At 36.9% G+C, this 19,539-nt stretch overlaps 1 protein-coding gene and 1 pseudogene across 2 annotated transcripts in view; one reads left to right on the top strand and one right to left on the bottom strand.

Annotated features, from left to right (window-relative positions):
* Nucleotides 1–1,881: 1,881 nt before the first annotated feature.
* Nucleotides 1,882–19,539, bottom strand: part of PIBF1 (progesterone immunomodulatory binding factor 1) — a 200,726-nt gene continuing 183,068 nt past the window's right edge. For both annotated transcript variants that reach the window (XM_030311936.1, XM_030311945.1), the window contains exons 17-18: nt 11,966–12,139; nt 1,882–2,178 (exon numbers count right to left, since the gene is read on the bottom strand). In XM_030311936.1, the coding sequence (XP_030167796.1) occupies nt 2,128–2,178; nt 11,966–12,139 (225 nt within the window). In that variant the 3' untranslated portion in view covers nt 1,882–2,127. The remainder of the gene's footprint in view (nt 2,179–11,965; nt 12,140–19,539) is intronic.
* On the top strand, nt 8,310–8,458 carry LOC115527057 (annotated as a pseudogene).

The raw sequence follows: 19,539 nt of genomic DNA, 5'->3' as shown, positions 1-19,539 counted from the left end.
GTTACTGTTAGCCATTCTGACAGGTGTGAGGTGATATCTCATTGTAGTTTTGATTTGTATTTCCCTGATGATGAATGATGTTGAACATTTTTTCATGTGTTGACTGGCCATCTGGAGGTCTTCTTTGCAGAAGGGTCTATTCATGTCTTTTGCCCATTTCTTCACTGGAATATTTGTTTTTTGGGTGGTGAGTTTGAGAAGTTCTTTAGATTTTGGATACTAACCCTTTATCTGATATGTCGTTTGCAAATACCTTCTCCCATTCTGTCAGTTGCCTTTCAGTTTTGCTGATTGTTTCCTTCGCTGTGCAGAAGCTTTTTATTTTGATGAGGTTCCAACAGTTCATTTTTACTCCTGTTTTTCTTGCCTCCAGAGATTTGGAGTAAGAAGATGTTGAGTAAGAAGTTGATGCGGGCAAGATCAAAGAGGTTTTTGCCTGCTTTCTCCTTGAAGATTTTGATGGTTTCCTGTCTTACATTGAAGTCTTTCATCCATTTTGAGTTTATTTTTGTGAATGGTGTAAGAAAGTCGTCCAAGCTCATTCTTCTGCATGTCACTGTCCAGTCTTCCCAGCATCACTTGCTGAAGAGACTGTCTTTATTTCATTGGATATTCTTTCCTGCTTTGTCAAAGATTAGTTGGCCATTCGTTTGTGGGCCCATTTCTCGGTTTTCTATTCTGTTCCATTGATCTGAGTGTCTGTTTTTGTGCCATCACATCATTACTTTAACTTGGGTAATCAATCAGTATCCCTTTATATTAAAATATCATATAATAATGGATTGACTAAAATAAATTACAAAATGCTTTTAGATTAATAATTAGAATTGAACATAAGACATTTTCTATCATTTTAGAAGGAAACAAATTAGTCTACGAATTAATATAGTTTTAATGAATCATATAAGTACTCTGCATTTTACATGCACGCCTAAGAAAGGTCATATTCACAAACCTTTGTTGCAGAAAGTAGTATATTAGAAGATGTTTAACTAAATGAAACAAAGAGGGGAGATGAGATTAGGGTCTTCAGGTCGATGATAGATTTGTAAGTATATACTATCATCAAAGGCTTTTTCTGTTCTCTCACTCACCTAACAGTCTGCACTATTGTGATTTTCAAAGAACACATTGAACAGATGGTACTTGTGTTTCACATCTACAGAAATCAACTTCCGTATCACTGGTTCCTCACTAGGAAATAGGGAGGGACTTTGCCACCCCCGAGGACAGAGACGGTTCTGCTTAACACAACTGGGGGTGGTGGTGCTACTGTCATCTAGTGGCGGAGGCCAGAGATGCTGCTGAACATCTCACAATGCAGAGAACTGCCCCCACCAACTCCACCCGGAACGAAGAATTATCCAGCCACTATGTTCAACACTGGTTGAGAAAACCTGATTTATAAAAACATATTTTTCTTTTCTTTCTCTATTTCCCTCCTTCCCCTTCTTCTTTACATTTTATCTCTTGAATGAGAAATGGGACATATTTTGTATCAAGAAAAAGAGAAAGTATTATTCATTTTTTTTTTTTTTCTCACTGACTAGAAATTGGGTCCATACTGCATCTGAATCAGCACTGTTTAGACCAATGTACCAAGAGACTTTCTACCAAATTCTTACTTGACCAACGGAGTAACAGATTTTCTACTAGACTTTATTGATTAATGATCATATTATAAGGAAAAACAGAGCCCAAAGAAATAGTCAGCAATTCATATTCGCCTACATGATATTTGACCACCGTCACTGGGCATTTGAAGTGTCTTCTAATAGATTTCACAAATGATTCTTAATTTTAAAAACGTAATGTGTCTTGGTATTTATGTTACGACATTTAAGCCTAGTATTTATATATTTAGAAAAAAGCTTCAAAATGTAAATCATAAGAGTATATGATATTTATTTTGTAACACAATAGATAAAACCAAATACAAAGTGGACTACTTTCTGCACGTTATACATTTTGATTCTTAGGCTGAAATCTCTTAATTTAACATTTGGTTAAAATAAGCTTTGGTTATTTAAAAAAAAAAATGTCAAGTCCATGATTAAGATAAACTTTTTGCTCATCAGAGAAAGAACTTCAGGAGTAAATAATGATACAGCAAATCCGTCCAAAACACTAGGTCTTCATCTTTTGTTTCTTAGACCACTCAGGTGCTTCTTTTTTGGTCTGTTAAAAACAAAAAAACAAAAATCAAGTAAAATGCTTATAAGGAAAATAAGAGAGGCCATTCAGAGAACCAAGTACCTATATATACTGGGGCTTTGTGTGTAAAATTGCAGGAAATAATTGCTTTTCTTAATTCGGAAGGATACTCAAAGGCAAAGGTTCAGAAATAATTTCTCATCTGGTAGGTCTGTAGAAAAAACACACATCTGTGTTTTCTGGCTCAAGGCTTGTACATAACACACACATAGGTAAGTATTTATGAATTGATTTTATTTTCAAAGAGAATTACAAAAAATCAAGGACATGGCTCTTTTCATTTGTCTTATGCATCTATATATGGATATTTATCCACTCAATAGGTATTTACTGAAGGATTAGTGGGGCCAAATCACTGTACTTTGAGCTTCTGAATTGCAAAGTATTTGCCAGAGTACTTCTTAAGCTTTACTGCTCAATTGTTTCAATCTAAAAAGCGTCTGGCTGTACAGAGTAGTAACAAAAAAGCAAGGGAGGTTGACTGTTACAGAATAAAGCACTCAGAACCCTGTATACATAAGGCACTGATTCCGATCAAAACATCCTATTTTATACAATATTACAATAAGTATACAGTGTACTTCTTTCCCACTTAGATCTGCTTCAAAGTAAGAAGGACCATATTCCTAAATATAGATACATATATGTATACATATGTGTAGGCACATAGATTAGTATGATAGCTTATGATTTTATCTTTTTTATATTGTTTTATGTTCCATAGCAGATGTACACAATGTTGGAAGTGACATCAATGATCAACTCCTCTTGACCTTATCTATGCCATTGGCCAGGTTCAATGACCACCACATAAATCGGTGGACCCTCCTCCACCCCTGTTTTACACTGTGGCTCTAATGAGCTATAGACACTTTCACAGGATGGTTCCCACAGGTGACTAAAATTCAGTCTGTCAAAATGAACTCCCCCATTCCTCCATTGTCTCGGTCTTGGTGAACAGTATCATACTTTGCTCAATCATTGAAACCAGAAATATTTGATTCCTCTTCATCCTAGATTTCTCCTTCTTTTCACTGACTATACCCATTATAAACAGGCTAAAACTTAACTTTTATTGAATACCTTTTTAACTTATTCTGTTCCTATCTTGACCTCACTGGGCCGTCATTGTTTCTAGCTTAATTCCTGTATGACCTCCTAATTCTGATTTGGGTCTCTCTTGTGTTCAATTAATTGTCCACAATCCTTCTAACCTTAGCTTTCTAAAATGTAAATCTGTATTAAAACACTTCAGTATTGGGGCGCCTGGGTGGCGCAGTCGGTTAAGCGTCCGACTTCAGCCAGGTCACGATCTCGCGGTCCGTGAGTTCGAGCCCCGCGTCGGGGCCTGGAGCCTGTTTCCGATTCTGTGTCTCCCTCTCTCTCTGCCCCTCCCCCGTTCATGCTCTGTCTCTCTCTGTCCCAAAAGAATAAATAAACATTGAAAAAAAAAATTAAAAAAAAAAAAAAAAAAAACACTTCAGTATTTCCTTCATTAAAACAAAGTTCAAAGTCCTTAGTACTAAAGGTGAAAGAGGGGTTCCTGGCTGGCTCAGTCGGTAGAGCATGTAACTCTTGATCTCAGGGTCTTGAGTTCAAGCCCCACGTTGGCCATGGAGCCTACTAAAAAAAAAAAAAAAAAAAAAAAAAAAAAAGAATAAGGGGATCCTGGATGGCTCAGTTGGTTAAGCATCTGTTGTTGGCTCCGGTCATGATCTCCAGTCCTCAAGTTCGAGCCCACATTGGGCTCTCTGCTCTCAGCAAAGAGCCAACTTCAAAGAGCCAACTTCGGATCCTCTGTCCCCCTCTTTCTCTGCCCCTCTCCAGCTCTCTTGCATGCTCTCTCTCTCAAAAATAAATAAATAAAAAAACATCAAAAGAAAAAAAAGAAGAATACAATGCACAATATTTAAAAAAAAAAAAAAAAAGGTGAAAGAAGCTTCCATGGCCAAATCAGGAAATCATAGGGAAGGGCAGGTGCTATCTGCTAAGAGATTTAAAAAGTGGCAGAGGCTGGGGTACCTGGTGAGTTCAGTTGGTAGAGCATGTGACTCCTGATGTCAGGGTTGTGAGTTCAAGACACATGTTGGGTGTAGAGATTACTTAAAAAAAATAAGATCTTTAAAAGCAAAAGCAAAAAAAAAAAAAAAAAATGTGGCAGATGCCAACTAAATCCAAAAGAATCAGAACGCTAGTTTATTAACTGGTAATAAGAAATACAATTGTTGGAGCACTGGGGTGGCTCAGTCGGTTAAGCGTCTGACTTAGGCTCAGGGCATGATCTCACAGTTTGTGAGTTCAAGTCCCACACTGGGTGAGCCCCGCTTCTCTCTCTCTCTCTCTTCCTCTCTTTCTGCCCCTTCTGGGATTCTCTCTTTCTCTGCCCCTTGCTCACTTGTGCCCCCTCTCACTCTCAAAAAAAAAAAAGAGAATAAAAATTAAAAAATTAAAAATATTTTAAAAACCTCATTTAGCTTTAAATGCTTTACAGCAGGAATTCAGATATGCAAAAATAAAATCCACTTAAAAAAAACCCAACAGACTAGAATAGAAAAGGTCAGAGTACGTGCCACAGCTGGGGCAAATTCTGTTTTGACAAAGTGTGTGACGGTCACTAAGTCACAATATGAACTGTTTTTTTTTTTTTTTTTTTTTTTTTTTTTTTTTTAACTGTGGCTCCTTGACAAAAAAAATCTCTAAGCGGCTTCTGTAGACTAAGCTACAGCTTATAGCAAAGGGTAGATAATTTGTACACCTGTGTTTTTTTCAATCAACTGATACAAAAAATATTACTACTATGTGTGTATGGGAAGAAAGTAAATAAAACTCTTGATATTGAAAAGGAATCTTAAGACCCAAAAAGGACAATATAAGAATTTCAGTAGTAGACAGTTTTTCCTGACTCCTTTTATCTGTCTGGTCCACTGCAGACCAAGTCCCTTCCATCCCCTCCCCATCAGTACTTCCTTTTAACAGATGTGCTAATGAAGTAGATTTGCCATAATCAAATGTACCTCTTTCCAGGCATTAGTGGCTTTTCCTCTTTATAAATTGACTTTCGAGATATTTGATCTCTCACAGTTTCCATTACATGAAATCTTTTTTATATGTGTATATGGAACACAGCTTTAATTCTTATGTGCTGGTTTAGGCTAATTATATTTGCAATTTTATAAAGAAACCATACAAATCAGTGAAAATTTTGGATTATGAGTAAAGTGTTAACAAATGCTAAAGTAAGCTGTACTCCAGATGTAGGGAGAGCTCAGAGGGCTGTGCTACACACAAATGACAGGATTAACTGGAAACCTATCAGGAGTAATCTACCACTACAATGTGATTCTGGAGATAAATAACTGATAAGATAGGTACCTATTGTCACGGAGAAGCTGTCAACTAAAACATCAGTATATTACTCTGGGGGGCTGGGGTGGCTCAGTCTATTAAGCAGATTAAAAGTCTGACTCTTGATTTCAGCTCAGGTCATGACCTCATGGTTGGTGAGTTCAAGCCCTGCATCTGTGCTCTGCACAGACAGTGTGGAACCTGCTTGGGAGTCTCTCTCTCTCTGCTCCTCTGCTGCTCATGCTATCTCAAAAAAATTAGTATGTTATTGGAGATTACAACATATTGAGAAAGTATTTAAAATAAGAAAGAATGATGATAATGCAGGCATAATACACCTGGTAGATTATTCCTGGAATCTAGAAAAAGAGCTAGAAACTAAGAATCCATTAGTGCTCAACCAGTGCCACTTTTCTAAAGGAAAAAAAAAAAAGATGATGTCTATTACATACCATTACTTTGTTTTCCAAAAAAGATATAATCTTGGAATCACAGAAATAAATATTTAGAGTCTTCACAGGCAGGGCCCAACTTAAGTGAGTCGATCTAGGCAGCAGACCCGGCTTTCTTACCAACCAAATGAGAGATTCCCCAGATCGTTCAACCTTCACCACCCTCCTTCCATGTTCACAAAGAAATTCCTTACTTCAAAATTACCTTACCAGCTAAAGTACAACAGGAAGAAGCTGCCATTAGAATTCACAATGTTAGAATCAAAAAGTTACTTTTTAATTTTTTTGATTACGTAGGCTCCATGCCCAGTGTGGGGTTTGAACTCATGACCCTGACATCAAGGGTCGCACACTCTACTGACTGAGCCAGTCAGATGACCCCAAAAGTTATATTTTTTGAAATGTAAATGTTGCATTCACTCAATTACTATTTTATAAATAACTGCTAAACTCACTTTTGATGAATGAGGAGAAAAATTGTTTTTATAACCTATATACCTAGAGACAATTTTAAACTGTGGCAAAATACACATAACATCATTATCATTTTTAAGCGTAGAGGTCAGTAGTATTAAGTATATTCATGTTGTTGTGTGACTATCACCACCATCCATTCACCTTGTGTAACTGAAACTCTGTCCCCATTAAACAATAACTCCTCACTCCCCCCAGTCCCTGGCAGCCACCGTTCCCCTTTCTGCCTCTATGACTCTGACTACTCTAGGTATATCCTATCTACTTTTATTTCTCTTTTGTCCCAAGGAAAGTGTTAATGGATCATGAAGTGACTGAAGTGAGGGACAAGAATGTAGTAAGAAAGGAATAAAGTCAAGGTATAAAAAAAAACACGTATTAGACATCTTAATATTAAATATGGAAAGGAGCACAAATTTGAAAATACTTTGTCAATACTGTACTTTTTCTGCCTTTGGAATTTCTCTCTCTAACCCTACCTGTCACCTGTCAAAATCTTAGACATTCTTCAAGGCCAACCTCAAATACTTTCTGCGGGAACCCATCAACATCACAGTATCTATTCTTTTTTTAAATTCCCATAGAACTTAGTATTTTCTTTACTTTAAAGTAGTCCACCCGATTTCATCTATATCAAAATGATCAAATCTTCTATAATGGTAAGCGTGGGTTCTTGCATATAGTCAGGATGAACTTGTTGAACTGAATTGTACTTATTCGAACATTTTTTTTGTCTTCCAGGTGACCACGTGTAGCCTTCTAAATCACTTCTACGGAGAGAGTCATGTGCTCATATAAGCATTATGTATAAATTACATAAATTTACCTTACCATTCAGCAGATGCTAGCCATTGAGATAACCAATCTAAGTTAAGATCTGAACCCTACTACAAACTCATAATTTGGAAACTTCATACACTATGTACTGGTGCTACCCATTTTTTTTTTAAAGTTATTTATTTATTTTGAGAGAGACAGAAAGAGAGAGAAATAGAGAGTAAGTGGGGGAGGGGCACAGAGAAGGAGAGAGAATCCCAGTCAGGTTCCAAACTATCAGTGCAGAGCCTGATGTGGGACTCAAACTCATGAACCGTGAGATCATAAACTGAGCCAAAGTCGGACGCTTAACTGACTGAGCCACCCGGGTGCCCCTGGTGCTACCCATTCTTATTATGTTCCCTGCCCTCCCTAGAGCCTAAGGCTCTTTATTGTTTCAATGCTTACAATCTGCGTGGAGAAAAGACTAAGAGCAGGATTGCTCATATCTGCATTTTTATTGAGAAAATAGTGACAATGATATGAATCCTGAGTAAAGATGCTGGTTTGGAAAAGGATGGTAGCAGAAAACTAGCAAAAGGTAGTCCCGTGGGTCTCTGGAAGGAAAAAAGAAAGTTGCTTCAAAGAGGATTAGAATAGCTCCAGTTTTCTTCTAGAAAGGAGATAGGTAGGGCTACAGAAAAGGGGTAGCACAGCTAAAAGCTACATTGAGAGAGAAAGTAGATGATTAGTGGGAATGAATGGGGTGTTTGTGAATGACAGGGACTGAAATGGTGCCGCCTGTTGCAGAAGTGGCACTAACCACAGTGTGGGGACTAACCACAGACTTGGGAGCTGCCTCTTTCACTCTCCCTGTCCTTTTAGTTTTAACACTGAAGTTTCCCACCCAGTAGAGTTTTAACAGCAAAGAAGATAAGTAAATCAGGAAGGCACATAACCGTTTTTTTTTTTTTTTTAAGTCCTCAATGAGCAAATATTTGAGAGTATCAGCTCTGTTCATGAGCTGTGCAAGGCAATGGAAACACAGCTCCTATCCTTAAAGCATTTATTGCTTCTCGGCCTTTTGGCTAAGATCAAGTGTACTATCCTTAAAGCATTTACATTCTGTGGTTCAGTCTAGTCTTTGTTAGTGCATTAAATGCCTGAAAAACAACTTTGCCATATCTGCGATTTCGATGGCCAGCACTTGTCCATAAAATGCACCTTTTGGGGCTGTCTTCTTATGTATCACGTGAGCACTGCAAAACATTCATTTGAATATAATAGCATATAAAGAAAAATGTTGCAAGCTCTTATTCTTCCTTCTCTTCTGTATCACAGCTGTACCTCCACCCCATTGCCCAGGCAAAAGTAGTTTTGTGTGTTTTCCTCATACAAAAATATGCGTGTATGAACACACATCCATCCATCTATCCAGCATTAAATCTGGTATCAGGGAAAAATACCAATAGCAAATAATTTCAGCCAAAGGATCTAGAAGCAAGTTAGAAATGTTTCCATTTTTGAGGACACCTGGATGGCTCAGTCAGTCAAGTGTCCCACTTCGGCTCAGGTCATGATCTCACGGTTCATGAGTTTGAGCCACACTTTGGGCTCTGTGTGGACAGCTCAGAGCCTAGAGCCTGGAGCCTGCTTCAGATTCTGTGTCTCCCTCTCTCTCTGCCCCTCCCCCGCTCACACTGTGTCTCTCTGTCAAAAATAAATAAACATTAAAAAAAATTAAAAAAGAAAAAAGAAATGTTTCCAATTTTATGGGCCGCTTGGGTGGCTCAGTCAGGTAAGTATCCGACTCTTGATTTCAGCTCAGGTCATGATCTTATAGTATGTGAGATCGAGCCCCACGTCAGCTCCACGCAGAGCCTGCCTGGGATTTCCTCTTTGCCCCTCCCGTGTGTGTGTGCATGTTCTCTATCAAATTAAATAAGTAAACATTAAAAGAAAGAAACATTTCCATTTTTGCTATAAAACTAAGATTATTAAATAATTAAAACTTATTTTCAAATATTTGCATCATAAATTCCTTATTAACAATATCAGAGAAGATACAAGAAAAATATTGGTATGGAAAATTAAAAATATTCAAATAGCAACTGTAAAAATTATAATGCCAAAAAAGAATCATAGCATGTTGGTATACAAGTTGTCCAGGGGTGCCCAAGTGGCTTAGTCGGTTCAGTGTCCGACTCCTGGTTTTGGCTCAGGTCAAGATCTCACGGTTTGTGAGTTTGAGACCCATGTCAGGCTCCACACTGGGTATGGAGCCTGGTTAAAATTCTCTCTCGGGGCGCCTGGGTGGCGCAGTCGGTTAAGCGTCCGACTTCAGCCAGGTCACGATCTCGCGGTCCGGGAGTTCGAGCCCCGCGTCGGGCTCTGGGCTGATGGCTCAGAGCCTGGAGCCTGTTTCCGATTCTGTGTCTCCCTCTCTCTCTGCCCCTCCCCCGTTCATGCTCTGTCTCTCTCTGTCCCCAAAATAAATAAGTGTTGAAAAAAAAAAAATTAAAAAAAAAAAAAAATTCTCTCTCTCCCTCTCTCTCTGCCCCTCTCCCCTGTTCACATTCTCTCTCAAAATAAATAAACATTAAAAAAAAAAAAAGTCCAGACTTCATCTCATATGATTTCCTCCCTAATTTTACAGACAAGAACCAGCTCAGAGTGTTTAAATGGTTTGCTCCCAGTTACCCAGTCAATTCACATGAACAATTTTGCATTAGCACAAGGCCTTGATGCGACTGGTTTACAGTATTAGCTTTCAGTTTTCATTAGGGTATAGCTGAGGTCATACCTTGTTTTTGTTTTTGTTTTAAACTCATGGCCCTGAGATCAAGAGTTATATGCTCTATGGACTGAGCCAGCCAGGCACCCCTGAGCTATACTTCTGACAATTTTTCCCTTATTATAAAAGAAATTAAGTTTATCATAACCCCCCTAGAAAACACAGATAGGGAAAAAGAAGGAAATAAAACTCACCCAATTAATACTTTATATTTTGAATCTTCTTAATTTTGTTCTCATTGCATAACCTTATTTTGAGGTACTGGAGAAATTTTACTGTTAATTATACACTGGGTACAGTCAAGATATCAGAATCAGTTATCATCCAAAGTGAGAAATATAGGAGATCAGGGTTAGAAGGAATAGTTCATTGCTTGGAACAGAGAAGGGTCAGAAAAGCAGATCAGAGGGCGTGATAGGCTTTAACTATTTGGCTGTACCTCATGGTTTTCATCTGACCTTACTTTTCCCATCAACATCTATGCAGTCAGTTTGTTCTTTTCTTATAGATTATAATATAATAGACATATCATATCGTCTGCCATAATCTTAGCCCACTTTCAGAGCCACGGTGCTTTGGAATAAATAGCTGTAGGCAGCTTTATTTGGTACCATGTGATCCCTGCTCACTAGTACGAGTGGCCATTCAATAGGCTGACTAATAACCTTAACAAGTCTCACCACCAAGGGGTATTACCCAACAAAAATAAGTTGCACCAATCAGATTCTTGTTTTTGGAACTTACAGAGAGAACTAGGTTATAACAGAGTAGATCTGAGAAGGAAACATGTCTCAAGACAAGGGGCCAAGTGCAAGTTGATGAGGAAGTGGAAACTATGAGTAAGCAGAAATTGGGAGAGAAACAAAGAGAAGCTGGTGTGCTACCAGAGGAAAAGATCCCAGGACACAGCTGCGGAAATCCGGAAATCCGTATAGCTGTCTCGTTTCCTGGCTGGTCAATCTAGGCTTCCTGTTTTCTCTCTCCTGTTAGCACAGCCTCCATTACTGCCACATGAATCCTTACAGTAATTATCCCTTATTTTATCTAAATTGTAACTCTGTCATTTTTTTTTAAAAGGATGTTGCACCAAGTAATCACCATATCTCATTGATCTTGAGCATTATCTGAATGTATACAGAAGTAGCTTAGATCAGAAACTCCTATACTTGACTAATTCTTACAATCATCTAGTTTTAAGTTTTAAAAAATGAAATTCTGGGGACTCACTAAATCAGAATATCATACAGAAATCTGTCTGGTTTTTAGTTTCTGTTCCGATGGTAAAAATCACATTTCTTCTGAGAAATTAAAGGATGGGAAACGATGTTGAAGTGTAATATTTAATAATGTTAATCCTGTTTGATTCTGTTGTCTTTTTATTCTTATTTTTATTTGTTAAAACACCATTTTCAGTATTTTCTGTATTATCAATCCAAAGTTTTCTGATTTTTTGTTCTCTGAATGATTTCTGTGCCTGTACATTTCTACCTAATAATGTATTTCAGTTTATATTAATATGATTGGTTTTATACTTTACGAAGAACCTCTTAGAGCAAAATATACTAATTTACAAATAAGAGGGGGCAGGTGATATTCTGCATTCCTTTTTATTCTTAAATAAATTAAAAAATTATACAAAATGTCTTCCTGATTCCCCTAGAAGTCCTGGAGGCTGAAGGAGGTAAATGCTACATTAAGGCTAATTTCTGGGCAAGTCTAATATATTAACTAAAAATATAAAACCCCACTATCAGCTGTAAGGTAGGTAACACATACATTCAGAAGTGGGATTAATACAGCTCTCTCGAGGCCTTTTAATAAAACGATTAAAAGTAGTTTAAAACCAATATGAATAAGAGGCAAGAAATTTAAAATATATTTATGAAAATCAGAGATATTAAAATTCTAAGTTAATTTCGATTGTACTTACAAAGAGTGTTGGTTTGGGTATAAATATATTGTCTTCATGTTCTCTAGGCACATTTAAAATCTTTGATTTATGATCTTCTGTCATATTTTTTGCTTCTGTTTTAGTAAGAAGTAACTGGTCCTCAGAACGCTTACTGCGCATATTGGTGACAATCTGTTTCATTGCCGCCAATTCCTGTTGATAAATGAAGATAGAACATAATGGCAAGAATGATTTTAGCAAGCAGACTAATCATGACTGATGTTAAAACATAACATGCCCATGTACAATGATGCACATAATAATCGATTAGTATCAATATTTTTAGTATAGTAAGTGATAAATCGGTAATTCCATACTCTAGTGGGTTCCTGATATTTCTGCATATTGGAATCACCTGTGGCACTTCAAAAACTATTGAGTCCTGTGCCCCACTCCCCCAGAGATTGTGAATAACTGGGCTGGGATATGGCCTCAGCTTTGGAATTTTCTAAAGCTCTCCAAGTGATTCTAACAGACAAATTTGGGAACCGCTTACATTGCCATGTTCCACTGCAGTTTTTCTATACCTGTTTGGTGAGTAGATGAGTTAGGTACTTAAGTTTTTCTCTTCTGCCTCTTCAATTATCCCATTTCCTTTTGATGCCTTATATGAAGAAGGTAAAGGAAAAAGAATGCAAAACTTTTTTTCTTGCCTACTAATCGCCAGTTCAAACCTTAAGTTCCATACAATTTCAGGATTTTTTAAACCGTACCATTCCCTCTTCTTTTACAAATGAAAACTGGAGTTGGCTTTAGCAGTGGCTGCTTGAACTATGAATTAATTATGCTGAACCTCTTAAATAAGAGCACAGATCACAATTTTCAGTCATTTCCTCTTCCAAGTCTATTTTGTCTTTTATTTCTCCCCACACTCAAACCTTCAGCATCTAACACTAATTACTGGATATTTATGATTAATTACTAAATTCATTCAATGAAACACAAGCATTTGGAGGACAGACTAAACTTTTCTTTACCTTACTTCCGTAGAATAATGGTGGGCTGTGCTGGAAATAATTTTTTCCTATTATTTTATTTCATTTTCATGCCAAGACATAAGAGTTATGGAGGTAGAGAGATGTTCTGCTCCCTTCTACTAATCTGTTTATAGACATCAGCTCTGTGTCAGAGCAAGTTCCTACAGGCCTTTCCCCCCCCCCCGGCTGTCATTAGTTCTATTTAGAACCATCTAGCTTGAGTGAGTATTTTAAAACATAGCTGTTGAGTTCAAGCCACCGAGCCTTAATAAATCTTAGGGCCAACAGAGGAGCTGGAAGAAATGGTGCCAGAATCCTTTTTCTCCTTTCTGCAGTACTGGGGTTGGCTTGGCCGCTGCACATGAAATGTGTATACCTTCAGACACTGCCAATCTGATAGAATATTGTTTGAGCCTTTGGAGGGCTTTTTTTGCTTTCAAGATTATTTCATTTATATGTTCCCTAGAGTGAAGTACCTAATCACTGATTTGATGTTAAACATGTCTGGTATTATGGTAGATTTTAGCTCGTGTTCTACTTTCCATGGTAAGTAGAAGGGAAAGGGGAGATGATGGACTCTCAGCCTATCAAAGGAAAACTTTCTATCTGAAAGAACCTAAATTTACTTGCCATAACTTTTGTATCATAGCATGAAGGTAAAATAATAGGAAAAATAAGCTTTAATACAACCTACTACTAGTCTCCAGATTAACACAGTAAAGAGGATCATTCATATTTGCTGGGGAAGGGGACAGGGAGGGCAATGAGGATGAGGAGGGAGAACAGGAAGGAGTTGCAGGTACACTAGGCAGAGGGTTTGGCTCCCAGGTGCCCTAGAGGAGCCATAATTTGGTTTCTCTTGGGCTTCCTTCTGCTGCCGGTATAGGAGCAGTTACAGGAAGCAGCTCATTCCTGATGCTGGTCAAGAGACAGAAGGGAAATCATATGTTGTTGCTTTATCCACACAAGGACCACTCAATTTATGGTGCTGTCATAGTCTACCTTTGTTCATCTGATTGCATTAAACAATGTTAGCATGGTTTCTGAAATCTAGATAAAGAACACTTTTTAAGTAACAGTTCTGTAAAAATCCTATTAAGATGATATAGCTACAATGGATACCAAAAGAACATGTAGAAAAATTTTGTTCAGTTTTATTATGTTTGGTCATAAATGATCCACCCTTTTTGTACCAATGGTAAATTTGGGGAAAGAAAATTCCACTTTAACATCACATACGATCTAGAATAACATCATCTACTGAACACATAGAAAAGCAAGCACATGTACTGGAAATATTTTAGTTAGGTTAGAAGTCAAAGACACATCTATTCCTGACTCTGTTATTAACTATGTAAATTTAGGCAATCTGTTCATTCTGTTCAATGAACTTCAGTTTCGTAATTGATAATATCTACGCTTGTGTTACTTTTTTGGATATTTGCCAGTCGGATAAGTGAATGTGTTTATTTAGCATTTCTTCTGTTGGGAGGTTAAGCAGCTTCTCCTATATTTAAAGGTATTTCCTTTTCTGTTGATATCCTTGGCCCATTTTTCTCCCAGATGATTGGTCATTTTCTTCTGCATTTCAAGGAGCTCTCTATATGTTAGAGCCCTTTGTAGTATGAGTGGCAGTTTTTCTTCCCCCTTGTTTATATTTTATTTGACTATGTTTACACTTAAAAAAAATTTTTTTTTTGCTATGCAGAACTTTCTGATTCTGATGTAGCTGAATATATCAATCTCTCATTGTACAGCCTTCTCTGTGTTTTCTTCTTCCATTTTCCTCAAGATAGTTTTATGGTTTTTCTTTTCCTTTTCAAACATTTAGACCCCTAATCTGTTTGAAGTTTATCCTAGCTTATGGTGAAGGGTGTGGATTCAACATCTTTCCCCCATAGCTATTCTATAATAACATTATATGTTCACCCACTTCAGATGCTTATCTTTATCATATACTAAATTTTCATATAAGTATGTGTTTTATTTCTGGACTTTTAAACTCTATACCAATAGTCTGTCAATTCATGCCCCCATGTCACACTGTTATAATGTTTAATGATTCAAGTATTTTTAGGGCTATATTCATAGAAATAGGGGTGGGATTATGTTGAATTACAAGAAAAACTTAGAACAGACTTATATAATACTGAGTCTTCCTAACCATGGCAATATTTTAATATATTTTTCACCTACATTTTTGGCATAAATTGTCATGCCTTATTTGGTTGTTACTATTACAAATAAATGGTTATAGTTGTGAGATTCCAATTCTTAGACTGACAAAACGAAAATAAACAAACCAACATAACGTACACGAGCTAGAAAACTTGCTTGTCACTACAAAACAGAATCCTTTGGTGAGATGAAGTCACCTTGAGATCTTCTGGTTTGTTCCTGATCTGGTTTGGTTCTCACCATGTTCTTGCCTGGCTCCTGATCGCTGGCTCCATCTCCTATTTAAGATTCTGCTCTTATTGTTTGGACTTGACTTTTGCATTTCATTTCTCTAGCTTTTGATTCTGCTTTTCTCTGCTCTACAACTGTCCTTTTCTGACTGGTCAGTAGGGTTATTTGTACTACTATGTAATGATTTACAAATACTGTTCACTGTAGAGCAGAGCGTATGATTAGATCCACAGGAAGGGAACCTCTGATGTTCAAAGGAGAATGTTTCAAGTATCATGTTCAACTGAATTCTTTTTTCTTATACTGCATCTATTGCTCAAAATCATATCATTTACTTGTCCTGTTTGGACTCTGACGTTTTTACAGATATTTCCCTCCCTCTTCTAGAGTTCCTGCCTTTTATTTTCTTTCCTCATTGATGGAAACAATATATGCGTTTTTCCATCTTTCCTAAGATTATCTAGTTTCTTAATAATGCTATTAACTGGACTCAATTTTGTACTGACTGCTTTTAAGACTGATGCATAGTTGTTATCCTGAAATGTCTTTTTATTACTTTATTTCTTTATTATTTATCTTGGCAAGTTCCAGTATTTCTTGTACTTCTCTCTCTCTTTGTTATTTGATGGCACACAATTTGGTAGTTTTCTGAGAAGTTACTGTGGAAGAAAATATTGTACTTTTCTTTAGGACTTGCATGGTATTACTTCTTTGTTTCCTAAAGTCAAGTTTCTGGGGCACCTGGGTGCCTCAGTCAGTTAAGCATCCAACTTTAGCTCAGGTCATAATCTTGCGGTTCGTGGGTTTGGGCCCCGTGTTGGGCTCTGTGCTGACAGCTCAGAGCCTAGAGCCCCTCTGGATTCTGTGTCTCCCTGTCTCTCTGCCCCTCCCTGACTTGCTCTCTGTCTTTCTCTCTCAAAAATAATAAATGTTTAAAAAAATTGAAAAAAAAATAAAGTCAAGTTTCTGAGAACTATGATGCCAAGCTGATTCCTATTTCTTTGTAGGTATTTTCTTTCTCTGGAATATTCTATGTTGTTTAACTTTTCTCTGCTAGTTTCCATCTTTTTAACTTTTTCTAAATTTTAGGAGAGCTAGTTGACTTTTCCTCACATCCTGTCCTGGCATTTTTACTTACTTATAATAATTTCATGACTTTTAATTTAGCAATTTTGAAAATATCACCTTTTTTTGTTCACTGTTTCTTATTTTATGGAAATACTACTTTCTCAAATCTTTCTGAAAAAACTACTTATAGTATAGCTACTTTGTAAGTTCTTTTCTGCTATGGAATTTTGTTTTTGTTTTCTTTGGAGAACAGGGTCAGTTTCTCTGTTGATTGTGATTTTTTTTGTATTAAAATTTTTTAAATAAATGTTTTATATTGTTTTTGAGAGAGAGACAGAGCGCAAGCAGGGTAGGGACAGAGAGAGAGGGAGACAAAGATTTCAAAGAAGGCTCCAGGTTCTGACTGTCAGCACAGAGCCCACCCAACACAGGGCCCAAACCCATGAATCTTGAGATCATGACCTGAGCCGAAGTCTGACGCTTAACCAACTGAGCCACCCAGGAGCCCCTGTTTATTGTAATTTTTTCTCCTCTTATGCTAATTATTTTCTTTCCGTTTCTGACAGTCTTTGGTGTGTGTTCCAATTTATGAACAAAGAACCACATTAAAAGTTTTCTTTTTGTTTTTTTTGTTTCACTCATATGAATGAGACAGTTGAGTACAATCTCTATGTGGATGAGAGAAACTGTTTAGTAAGCTTCACTTGAAGGTCCTCTTGCAGAAAGTAGGCGCTCTTCTCCAAAATGACAAAACGTAGAGTGCCCTAATCCAGAGTCCCTTATTTTGGCAGGTTTAGCCTCTTCTTGGCAAATGTTCCATTAATTTAGAAAGCCATTTCTCAAAATATTTTTTACAAATTCCTGTTTTTAAAAATGCTATTAGTTGTTCGTGGAAAAATTAAAATACTGTAAAAGTGCCACGCCCCAATCCTCTTTCCCTTAAATCACTAGTTTGAGACCTTTAAATACTAATCTATAACATGGTCTGATTTATAATAATATTAATTAATTCTGATATACTCTTATACTGATTTCCAAAAAGTGAACAGTATTTATGTTACAATCTAGTATATCAAATACATAAAAAAATTACAGTAACTTCAGAATGAATGAACCATTCTTTAAAATTAACAACTCCAGAACTGCATCTGGCTGAACAATTGAGACTTAGGGTAAAACTGAAATAAAATGAAACAATACAAACCACATTGAAGTGAAATAATTAGTGTTCAAAATGGAAGAATTAAGGGCAAGGACATTCTTATAAAACTTCTAGATGATGATGATGAGGACGATGAAGATTGTTACTGCAGAAATAATCTCTACAAACATGATAAACTGCTCTCGTAAATCCAAAATCGTATATCTCGGCCATTTAGTAGAAACTATGCACAGAGAGTGGTGGTATATTAAAACAGCTCAACCACACAGCAGCTGCTTAACAGAATTGCGTAGTTGATGCCAATAAATTGCTGAAAGTTGTAAACTCTGCAAAGATGTTGGCAAGGGGACACATAGATGGCATTTCTTGATGAAAATAGCTCTGACAAGTATAATGCAAAGTATGTGCTCCACTAGAGGTCAAATGTAAGTGTTTTTACATACGAATACCAATGTGTCATGGCTACTAAGTCAGATAATTCTGTGCATCTTTCCTACTTGAGGTAAACACAAGGTAAAAACCAACCTTGTTTTAAACCAAGTACATACATATTTTGGATATTTAAATTTCATCTGAAAGGGTATTTAAAAAACATTTTATTATGGAAATTTTCAAACATACAAAGACAAGAGCATATGAAGCTCTCAATTTCTATTGGCTAACTATACCAATGATAAACATTTTGCCAGACTTGTTTTGTCAAACAGCTTTAATGAGATACAATTCACCACCATACAGTCATCCATTTAAACTATATAATCCAATGTTTTTTTAGTATATTCGCAGACATTACGATTACCCACTATTACTATAGTCTATTATGAAACTTTTACTTCAAAAAGAAACCTGGACTCCTTTAGGAATCACTCTGCTATCCCACCTTACTCTCAACTTCTCAGCCTTAAGTAACCACTAATCTTTTTTCTGCCTGTGTAGATTTTCCTGTTCTAGACATTTCATATGAATGGAATCATAAAATATGTGATCTTTTGTTACTGGCTTCTTCCATTTAGCATAACATTTTCAAGGGTCATCCATGTTGTAACATATCACTACTTAATTCCTTCTAATGGCCAAATAAAATTCTATTATCTGATTATACTGTATTTTGTTTATCCATTCATCAGCGGATGGACATTTAGGTTGTTTCCACTTTTTTTTTTTTTAATTTTTTTTTTAACATTTATTTATTTTTGAGACAGAGAGAGACAGAGCATGGACGGGGGAGGGTCAGAGAGAGGGAGACACAGAATCTGACACAGGCTCCAGGCTCTGAGCTGTCAGCCCAGAGCCCGACGCGGGGCTCGAACCTACGGACCGCGAGATCATGACCTGAGCCGGTCAGCCGCTTAACCGACTGAGCCACCCAGGCGCCCCAGGTTGTTTCCACTTTTTGACTGCTGTGAATAATGTTGCTATAAAGATTCATGCACAAGTTTTTGTGTGGACCTGTTTTCATTTCTCCTAGGTATATACCTAGGGGTGGATTGCTGGGTCATATGGTATTTCTACATTTCTGTGTTTAGTTGTTTGAGGAAGTGCCAGATTGTTCTGTCAACAATGTTTTATCTATTCCCTTACCAGTTTTTTTTTTGAAACATTTCAAAGCAGATTTCAGACCTCAAATCATTTCAACTTGAAAATACTTCAGTGGAGATATTTTTTAAATATTCTTTTTTTTTTTTTAAAGTTTATTTATTTATTTTGGGAGAGAGAGAATGTGTATGTGAGCAGGAGAGGGGCAAAGAGAGAGGGAGAGAGAGGATCCCAAGTAGGTTCCGTGCTGTCAGCACAGAGTCCAACTCGGGGCTCAAGCTCAAGAACTGTGAGATCATGACCTGAGCTGAAGAGTCAGATACTTAACCGACTGAGCCACCCAGGCACCCCAGGAGAGATTTTTAATATGTGATTTTTGAGGAATTTAAAATATACCTTGA

This window comes from Lynx canadensis, chromosome A1, assembly GCF_007474595.2.
Source record: "Lynx canadensis isolate LIC74 chromosome A1, mLynCan4.pri.v2, whole genome shotgun sequence".
NCBI lineage: Eukaryota > Metazoa > Chordata > Mammalia > Carnivora > Felidae > Lynx > Lynx canadensis.
Note: the sequence above shows the minus strand (reverse complement) of the source record. Positions and strands in the feature narration are given on the sequence as shown.